At 45.4% G+C, this 10402-nt stretch overlaps 1 protein-coding gene across 1 annotated transcript in view; it reads left to right on the top strand.

Annotated features, from left to right (window-relative positions):
* Positions 1-3270, top strand: part of LOC142765900 (uncharacterized) — a 4848-nt gene extending 1578 nt beyond the window's left edge. Inside the window, exon 1 of the mRNA XM_075867704.1 lies at positions 1-3270. This exon is cut by the window's left edge and continues 1578 nt beyond it. Within this exon, the coding sequence (XP_075723819.1) occupies positions 1-3270 (3270 nt within the window).
* The last annotated feature ends 7132 nt before the right edge of the window (positions 3271-10402 follow it).

Genomic DNA, 10402 nt, shown 5'->3' with positions numbered 1-10402 from the left:
CGTCTGGTCGAGCTGTGGCTGCAAAGCCAGTACGACGGGAAAAGGGCGCGAGTGGAGGCCCTCGAAGTTCCCTGCATCTGCGCAGATATAATGGCTGCGCCTTTAAAGTCAGTTCTTCTGGAACTTTCGAAATTTGGCTTGCCAGTCGCGGACGTCGCGCAGGGTGACGGAAGTGAATACATTGATCTTCTGATCGGCGCTGATCATTATTGGGAAATTGTCACGGGATCCACTAAGCGCCTAACCTCCAAGCTGATGGCAGTAGAAACTGCATTTGGGTGGACAGTCCAGGGCCAGGTAGGCGCAAAAAGGTCACCAGGAGTCTGTCCCTCTGTTGCTGGCGTAATGCGAGTAGCAGTGAGCGAACAAACTAACAAAGAAATATCAGCGCAGTTGAGGTCATTCTGGGAGCTCGAACACATTGGTATCAAGGAACACGAACCAGCTCGCCACCAAGACGCAATCCAACAGCACTACAAAGAAACCGTCAAATTTGAGCATGGGCGGTACACAGTGTCTTTCCCCTGGAAGCCTATGGTTGATGAGCTCGACGACAACTACGAGTGCGCCGCGAAGCGTCTTAGAGCCAACACGACGCGCCTTTTGAAGGGAGATTCCTTGATCGTGGAATATGACGCCTGCATCCGAGAATACATCGAAAAGGGCTATGCAGAGCCAGCCAACAAGCATTGCAGCGCTTCGGAAGGTCCGGTGTATTACATGCCACATCAAGCAGTTGTTCGACAAGAAAGCCTGACAACAAAAGTGAGGGTGGTGTTCGACGCATCATCAAGTGCCAAAGATCGCCTCTCACTGAATGATGTTTTGGAAAGTGGTCCAAAACTTAATCCAGAGCTCATTGATTTGTTGATCAACTTCCGCACTTACAACATCGGCATCGTCGCGGATATTGAAAAGGCATTCCTTCAAATATCTCTGTCAGAGGGTGACCGGAACGCTGTGCGGTTTCTCTGGTATGCTGCCACTCCGAAGAAAGGTGAAGAACTTCCAGCGGTGGCGGCCTACCGGATGACGCGCGTTCCGTTCGGTGTTACATCCAGCCCATTCCTATTAGCCGCAACATTACGACACCATCTTGAAGGACTCCCAGAGCAGTATGCTGAGACTGCGAACATCCTGCGCAGCCATCTCTATGTTGACGACCTTGTGACAGGGGTCGACACCCTCGAACAGGGTAAAGTGCTATGCCAGGAATCAAGCGATATATTATCTCAAGCAGGAATGCGGCTCCACAAGTGGATGTCTAACGACCACGATTTAGTCAACTTCATAGAGGATGGGAACGTGGCGAAGAGGAATGCAAATGCCGAACTTCCTGCAGCCACCAAGGTATTGGGAGTAGGTTGGAATGCTCATACAGATAACTTCGAGTACAATCTGACCTCACTTCTTGAATTCCTCACCACCAGAGCCGACAGCAAGAGATTCGTATTGCAAGTCTCAGCCAGAATTTTCGACCCCTTTGGGTTTATCGCTCCTACAACACTGTACGTAAAGACAATGTTCCAAAGGTTGTGGGAGTTGGGAGCGGGTTGGGACGACCCCTTGCCAGAATTGATGCAAGCGGAGTGGAGGTGCTGGTGTGAAGAGCTTCAATGCATCAAGGCGGTGTCCATTCCGAGGATCATCGCAAGGGATTTCCGAGATGAAAAGACAGAGAAGGTGTTGCACATTTTCTGCGATGCCAGCCCAAAGGCCTACGGTGCTGTCGGATACGTTGCATGCAAGTCTGCTCAAGGAATAATCAATATAAGCCTAATTATGGCCAAATCAAGAGTTGCCCCTTTGAAGCGCCTCTCGTTACCCCGACTAGAGCTGATGGGGGCCCTCATTGGTGCTCGACTGTGCCACTACGTTGCCAAGGCCTTGAACCTCCAGAATGCTGCTGCCATCCTTTGGACCGATTCCACAGTGGCTATGCACTGGATTAAAGGAAACGCTGCCAGATGGAAGCCCTTCGTGGCAAACCGAGTATCAGAGGTTCAGGCGCTGACTGATCCCGAGGATTGGAGGCACTGCCCAGGACTAGACAACCCCGCTGACCTAATCACTCGCGGTATCCTCCCATCAGCCTTGTTAGAAAGCGAATTGTGGTGGAGAGGACCACACTGGCTTCACAAGGATAAGACGCATTGGCCAACGACCGGTGAGCAGAGCCCAGGGGCAGTAGAATGTCACCTGGAAGAGCGAAAAGTGACGGTGATGCCCGTAATATCATCGCCGTTCGAGGCAGTGCTGAAAGTAGAGGAGTTCAGCTCATGCAGCAGAGTCGTGCGCTTAACTGCGTGGGTCCGCCGCTTTGTCAACAATTGCCGCCGCGGGAAAGAAAGGAAAGGTGGTCCGCTACGAGCTGAAGAGGTGATCGATGCTGAGAGGTACTGGTTGACAACAACTCAAGGAGAAGCATTCAGTGACGACATTTCCAACTTGAAAGCCCAAAGACCACTGCACAAAGGCTCTCCTGTTCTGCCACTCAGTCCGTACCTTGACGGGGAAGGTCTCATGCGAGTTGGTGGACGCTTGCAATTCACCGACAACCACGAAGAGACTAAACATCCCATCATTCTACCTAGCACTCATCCCTTCACGCTACTGCTCATAAGGAAAGAGCACGTGAGAATGCTACACTCAGGGGTGCGCGACACCTTGGCGTCATTGCGAGAGTCGTATTGGATCATCCGAGGGCGCCAGGCCGTAAAAAAGGTTATCAAGCAGTGCCTCATCTGTCGCAAACAAAGTTGCCCTCAAGCCACGGAACCAGTGGCACCACTTCCAGCTGACAGAGTAACAGAAGGAAATCCGTTCGACACTGTCGGCATCGATTTCGCAGGACCTTTGATTTGTCAAGAGTCGCGCGGTGCCCGAAAATGTTACATCGCAATTTTAACCTGCGCTGTGACACGTGCCGTCCATCTTGAGCTCGTTAGCGACATGTCGACTACAGCCTTTCTCCTGGCTTTCAAGCGCTTCGTGGCTCGCAGGGGAATCTGCTCGACTATTTATTCGGACAACGCGCTAACCTTCAAGAGAGCAGCAAAAGATCTGAATGCAATGTTCACGCTACTAAAATCAGAGGAAATGCAGTCATACTTCGCCGGAAACCAGATCATGTGGAAGATCGCCAGAATCAAGGAAACGTTCAAGGGCAGGGACGGCAGGGTGCGGGCCTGCAGTTTGAAACTAAGCGGGGGAACGGTGGTGAAACGACCAATACAGCTGCTTTATCCGCTAGAAGTCGACCGACAATGAGCTCAAGAGTTCGCTCATCCGGGGGAGGTTGTTGTATTTGTCGCATACTGGGAAGCAGCCCCCGCTTCGGGGGAGCGTTAATTGAAAGACTCCGCGGCGAAGAGGGGGAGGAGGGGCAACTCGGAGGGACTCGTTTTCGGGTGGTTCGCGTGACGGGCAATGCGAAAGGAGCGAAGGGCGTCCTTGACATCTGTTTTTACCTACAAGCCCAGCCGTGAAGGGAAAAGGGGGTGAGGGCCACAATGACCCTTCTCGAACACGCGGAAAGCGTTTTGTCCATCTGTCCTTGAAGACCGTCGCACGTGCGGGGTGCGGAGGAAACTCTTTGACAATACTTGTGCTTCTCTGTTTGCTTTTCCTTTTTTTCTTCCCCTCTCTACGACAGCGGTACATAGCGAACGAATAAAGCAGTCTTCGTGATGCGTTCAAACTGAAAGGACGTGTTTTTTTCTCTGTCGTCGTCTCACTAGAAAAAGTCTGCCTCCCTGCTATTCCGCTACAACAGCATTTTTGCCGCGGCTAATGTGACTACCACGCTTATATTAGGAATTGAACGTTCGTTGTTCCTTGTGAAATTGTTGTTTGGCTTAGGTAGTGACGTCGGAATCATTGCTGGAATTCGCCAGGTAGCTCAAGTTTTCTATTTAAATCTGACGGCATAAATAGCCCCGCTGCGATGGTCTAGTGGCTAAGGTACTCGGCTGCTGACCCTCAGGTCGCTGGATCAAATCCCGGTTTCGGCGGCTGCATTCTAGATGGAGGCGAGAATGCTGTAGGCCCGTGTGCTCAGATTTGGGTTCACGTTAAAGAACACCAGGTGGTCGAAATTTCTGGCGCCGTCCACTATACGGCGTCTCTTCGATTCATGGTGGTTTTGGGACGTTAAACCCCATATAGCACTCAAACGGCGACACGAACATGTGTTTGCTTGAAAAGGTAACCTACACTTGAGATTAGGCAAGGTGTGTTTTCCGCACGTCACTTGAATAAACCGGTGTAGTTGGATGGCGCATCTATGCAAATTCTCTCTGGCTAACCCAGCAACGGCTGAAAGAGGAGCCCACAAGTGCTTGGTAGGAAGCGAGAGCAGGTTACATAGACGATGCGCAGGGCTCTGCTAGCGAAGCCTGCGATAACTGAATTAGTTTCGTACAACCAGTACGCACAGCAAATAAGTCTGTTGCAGCACAGGAGAAAAAGACACCACTGAAAAACTTTAAGCGGATCAAGTGCGTTCAAGAAGGTCCTGACTGACTGCTACAAAATACCTAGTAAATAGGTACCAAAAGTGTGCTTTAAAATGGTGACTAGGCGGGATTGTTGCCAAGCACACATAATTACTCCAAACAGCGCATAAAAGAGATAAGGATTAAACAAGCGAAACTGCTCGCCAGTGTAGTTAAAACGAATTCATCGTTTGGACACATTGCGTACGACAAACAAGGACTGCGGAAGGAGCATGAGAAATCAGCGCAGTCTCGCTGGCTTATTTTTGAAAGTGCTTCTGCTCAAGTAGCTAACATCACCAGTACGATCTCGTTGAAAAAAAAAAAAAAACATTACTCCCATATATAACAATTACGTGACATTATAATGGCTATGATTAGCGCGTTCACAGCAAAGACTACGTCAAATGCGCAACTAAGTAAGAAAGCAATCGTATTTCAACGTATTACTAAAGGAGCGAAATTTCTTTATTTAATAAATCAATGAAAGAATGTCCGACGCACTTTTATTTTAGTTTTTCAATCCAACGAACTTCTATGACTTCTCTTGTTGTTCGATTCTTTTGTTTTAACAAAATGTTAGCGCTGCCAGACTGAGGTGTGCACTCACAATCCTGACAATGCATGGTCCAATGCGTGCTCGGGCGATCTTTTAGGCAGGACAAGTCTTCCCTTAGGTCTCTTGTTGCAGCATCTCCCAGTCTGTCCCACATGCGCACGGAGGAACGCTGTGTACTGCATTTTTCGCGCAATCTATGAACTGCTTCTTACGCGTATGTTGTTGTTTACCTCCGCACATTGCTCGTATCCAAAGGAGGGCATTGCCGAATATAAGGTGAATTTGCCTGATACTTTCTGCATTGCTTCATTCCTAAAAAAAAACTTAAGTATTTGATTATGATTTCAAGTGGCAATTGCGAGTTTGAAGGAAAAAAATGGCATCATATCCACGGAGTGAATGATGGAGAGTTGGGCGAAGCATCCATCCGTCCATTCGTTCTTGCTTACGTCCGTCCATGCATCCATCTGTGTGACCGTCCAAGCGTCCATTCGCCCGTCCGTGCGTGCTTCTGTTCGTGCGTCCGCACGTCCATCTGTGCGTCCGTCCCTGCGTTCGTCCACGCATCCGCCACTGCGTCCGTTCATGTGTCCATCCGTCCATGCAGCCATTCATGCGTCCGTCCATGCGTCTGTCTGTGTGTCCGTTCATCCATCTATAGTCAACACTCCAAGTACCACCATCTCCCATCTTTTTATTATATATTCCGCATATAGAAGCACCGCCATCCAGCGGACATTCGAAGGACTAAACGAGAGGTGGCACACGCACACTTTCTTACGGCTTGTGATTCGGGTCTACTTCCCACCTTTAACCACCTCGTGTTCATGCTATATACTGGTTCACTGTATTCATGGCACTGCGGCCCAATACTCGCTAAACCTTTCTAAAACAAAGGAGGTTACGCCCAGCGAATATAACGTAGCAACCCTTTCTGGTCAGATAGTGCTCAATGTACATGCCAATGGCTGCTAATAAGGAATGAGAGACAGGAGAATTCAGCTTTTAGCTAACGCGCACGCTGCGAATTTTTTATTGTCCAACAACGCACAGAAGAAATCTCCCACCAGCACCACCTTGGTGGTCAAAATGTAAGACTGGTTACACACTACTACTACGACTACGAGAGACGAACATGTGCCGCTATAAAGAGCTTCGCCCCTAATAAAGGAAGAGAAAAATGGTGAGACCACAATTTAGCAAAAAAATTGTTTAGTTGCAGTGATGTATTCCTCAACGGCGAATAAAACATCCCTGTGGCTGAAACCCAGTGTAGAGGCTCCAAATGAAAGAGGAGCAGGTTATGATAATTGCAAGCCCAGTTTTTGAAGAGGTGGTGCTAGTATGCTTTGCCTGGATAAATGGAAACAGTGACAATGTAATAAAAATGACTGATCGTTTCCTCTTGATCACACTAAATAAACATAGGAGAATATAATATACCTGATCTATCCAAGTAAAAATTGAGGGAGGTAACCCGGCAACTAAATTTTGTTATGACAACTTCCATCATCCTCGAATGAGACAGTTCACTGCACCAGGGAAATAACAAGTGGTTGTACCTCCGGAGAAGCCGTCAGTGCAGGGTCTGATAAATTTCACCTGATTTTAAGTGTGTGAAATCGCGCCACCGTAATGTGTACTGTACGAGGGAAAATATGAATGATTGGTGTCGAAAGCGATGCCTTCGCAAGATAATCAGCAATTTCGTTATACAAGAAACCTTTGTGCTCTGGTGCCTAGAATGAATGAATACTTTGGAGATGACAGGGAGCCAATGATTTAAAAAGTTTCAGTATGGGTGAGCAATTGGATGTGGACAAAGAAGAGCACACTTATAATGAATCAGTTATGATTGCAACCACTGGAATTGAAGAATTTACATTTCGCAAAGCTAACATTATTGCCATAAATTCAGCCAGACATACAGGAACAAAATCTGGTAAGCGAAGTGAAAATGACTAATCAAGTACAGGGCAATATACACCAACGCCTGATTTTTTGTTCGATAGAGATGCGTCCGTTGCAATAATGACATTAGTCAGCAGAGTACCTAAATGTTTCTGCAATAAACCATTTAAAATTTCTGTAGGTAATAGCTTAGCGTGAGTTGAAGATATCGTGGTAAACAACTTCTGGAGAAATTTGTTGCTCAGTTAAAGGAAGCAGATTACGTACTTGTACATTTAGAGGCTCGAGTAACAATTTAACAAACGCTATTGGTGGTTTGCGAAATCTCAGCAAATGCACGAAAAAAAATAGGTCAGGATTGGAAGTTAAAGTAATTTGATCAGTGTTAAAGGTTGGTTCAAATAATCGTGAAAAAGTCTGCTTAGTAAGAATGTTAAAGCGTCAAAATAGGGATGGTATTCGTGCTTGAATGAATGACACTGCATTTGCAGTGTACTTTGGAAGTCCTAAGCAGAACCGTAAAGCTTCCTTTCTTATAGAACGAGCGGCCGAAGCTTGTAGGCTGGTGCACCAGAAAAAAGAACGCCGCCAAACTTTATGACAGGTCGGACATACATTTTATATATCATCAAAAGTGCCTTCCTTCTCATACCTGATCTACAATTGCTCAACCTCCGAAGTACGCCCATTGCGCGTTCTGCTTTTGTCGCGATGCGACAAAATGTGCAATTGTTCATTATACATAACTCCAAGGTATTTCAATGATTGTACTTGTGGGATATCTTGGAGCTTGTAATTAATAGATATGTGCACAGGATCTTGGACAGGAAAAGCGAGAATAGCACATTTATTGGTATTCAGGTCCAACATCAATCCATCCAGCCAATGTTCTATTTCATTTAGATATGCTCACAAGATAGTGTGAAGACAGTAGATGTCATGTGTCATTGCAAAGAAAGCAATTTCGTCGGCATACTCAGAAATATGTTGAATTGAATATTACGGAGAAAAGTATACTGACCCCTGAGGTACACCTCGGGTTTGCTTGTGCTTAGAGGAAGAAAAACCGGTTTGATAACAATAGAATTCTCTTCCACTTAAAAATTCCGTCATTCATGCTACAATATAAGGCGAGAACCCGATTCCAACACTATTTATTCAAGATAAAATACTCTATGCTATCGTATGCTTTACATATGTCTAACGTTACTAAAGCCGCTTACTGCTTATTGTGGCGAGCAATATGAATACGACTTTCCAGATGTACGTGTGCATGTCATATGAAATGTCCAGATCTAAAAGCAATTTGGGCAGAACTCAGCAGTTGTTTCTTGTTATTAAACCTAATTATATGACCATGAAGTACCCTTTCAGTTAGTTTTACTACTACATTATATGTTAAGGCTGTCGGTCGTATATTGTCTAAATTATAGTCTGCCCCTTGTTTCTTAAGCAATGGTATACTTTTCGCAATCTTACATTCATAAGTGATCCACGCTCTTATAAGGGAATAATTGACGAGACCTAAAGGTTATTCGGATATTCCCAGTGTAATGTTTTTAGCATTGTGTTTGTTAATTCATAGGGGCCTGGTGCCGCATTTGGCAATCTTTCCATAGCCTGATTTATTTCGGAAGTTGATATTTCTTTGTAGTCATAGATGGCTGGTGTGTAAGGCGAATTAGGAAGACGCATTGAGAACCTGTTTTCTAATTATTTAGCCAATTGATTTAATGATACCTGTAGTTCTTGTAAGATGTGAACTGCTGAGTCAAGTTCCCTGGTATAGGGATCTTCTTCCTATTAAGAAAAAAATTGAATAAAGCGCGTTTGTTATTCGACTTAGATAGGTACTCGAAATGTTCTTGATCATATTGCTGTCCCGCTCGCGATACAGTGCGTTTAAATGTTGCCGCTATAAACTAATAATCCTTCCAATTTTTCGGACTCTGAACACATATGTGTTTTCTATACAGCTTTTCTTCTTCTATAGTCTCGTGTGCACTCAGTATTCCACCATCTGTTAGGTAGGGCACTTTTGGTTGATGCCGAAGCAATTACAAATTCCGAACTGTTCTTGAAGATTTCTAAAGCGGAAGAGAACATTTCTGACGAGGTCTTCATTTTGACCACTAGACACTGTCCTAAGATTTGAACGCAAGCAGTCTTTAATTTTTTTTGTAATTGATGTTTTTTCTGTCCTTTTAAGAAATTTCACAGGACATGCGATTTCAAAGTATACAGAAAGAAGGTCACTCTTTGAAGAGAAATCAATTGTTTTCCAAGACTTTACTGCAAGAGTTGAGCAGCAAAACGTAAGATCTAATTCCAATCGTGTCCACCCGCAAATAAATGCAAGCTGTCTTCCGTTTAGGCAGGTAAGGTTTTTATTAATCATCCAATCCTACGAAAGAGTGCCGGAAGGGTCTGTTCGAAATCCCCACGAAACATGATTTGAGTTGAAATCACAAGTCAGAAGGAATTCACTGTTGCAATTAGCTCAGACAGTATTTAATTGTTGAGTATTATGTAAACCCGTAGGAAAATATGTGTTTATAAGTGAAAAAGAGTGTTGCCCTGGCAGACTGAGGTCTATTGCCAAAATTTTACAGTCTGAGGACTGTAAAATTTTGGCTAGACCATCCATCTAGTGATGGATGGTCTAGCCAAAATGCTCTAAAATGTTTTACATGATATTCTTACCGGAGTTAATCCAGGTTTATTATAATATGACTATATCCGGATATAATTGAATAATTAAGCAAAGTAAGTCAGTAGAAGCAGAAATCAAAAACCTACAATTCCACTGTACTACTTTCAAGGTAGCTATGTTGACGAACGAATCACTTCAGCAAAGGCGGCTTCTAAAATACTCTCTTTAATAAGTTCACTGACATTATCGTTGCCATTTTTTGGTTTTGAGTTCGGGCAAAGAGATTTTACAGGAGATGCAGTGCGCTTCTGACGCCTGAAATCGTGGCATACGTTCATTTCATATTGATCCTGCGCGTGGGTTGACGTAGAAGGTTCAGACAAAATTGAGGTTTCTTCTTCTCGGGGTTGCCGCTGTGGGCCTAAATTTGGCATCTCTTCTACTGCACAAGGTGTACAGTTGGCTATCGGTACTGTTACTGCGGAAACCAGCTGTGTCACTTGTGAGCAGCTGGTTTCCAGCTGCTCACATGTGACACAGTGAAGCAGCTGGTCTGTCTGTCTGTCTGTCTGTCTGTCTGTCTGTCTGTCTGTCTGTCTGTCTGTCTGTCTGTCTGTCTGTCTGTCTGTCTGTCTGTCTGTCTGTCTGTCTGTCTGTCTGTCTGTCTGGCTGGCTGTCTGTCTGTCTGTCTGTCTGTCTGTCTGTCTGTCTGTCTGTCTGTCTGTCTGTCTGTCTGTCTGTCTGTCTGTCTGTCTGTCTGTCTGTCGATCGATCGATCAATCA

Source organism: Rhipicephalus microplus, chromosome 6 (genome assembly GCF_043290135.1).
Source record: "Rhipicephalus microplus isolate Deutch F79 chromosome 6, USDA_Rmic, whole genome shotgun sequence".
NCBI lineage: Eukaryota > Metazoa > Arthropoda > Arachnida > Ixodida > Ixodidae > Rhipicephalus > Rhipicephalus microplus.
The sequence above is the reverse complement of the archived record's forward strand: the minus strand, read 5'-3'. Positions and strand labels throughout refer to the sequence as shown.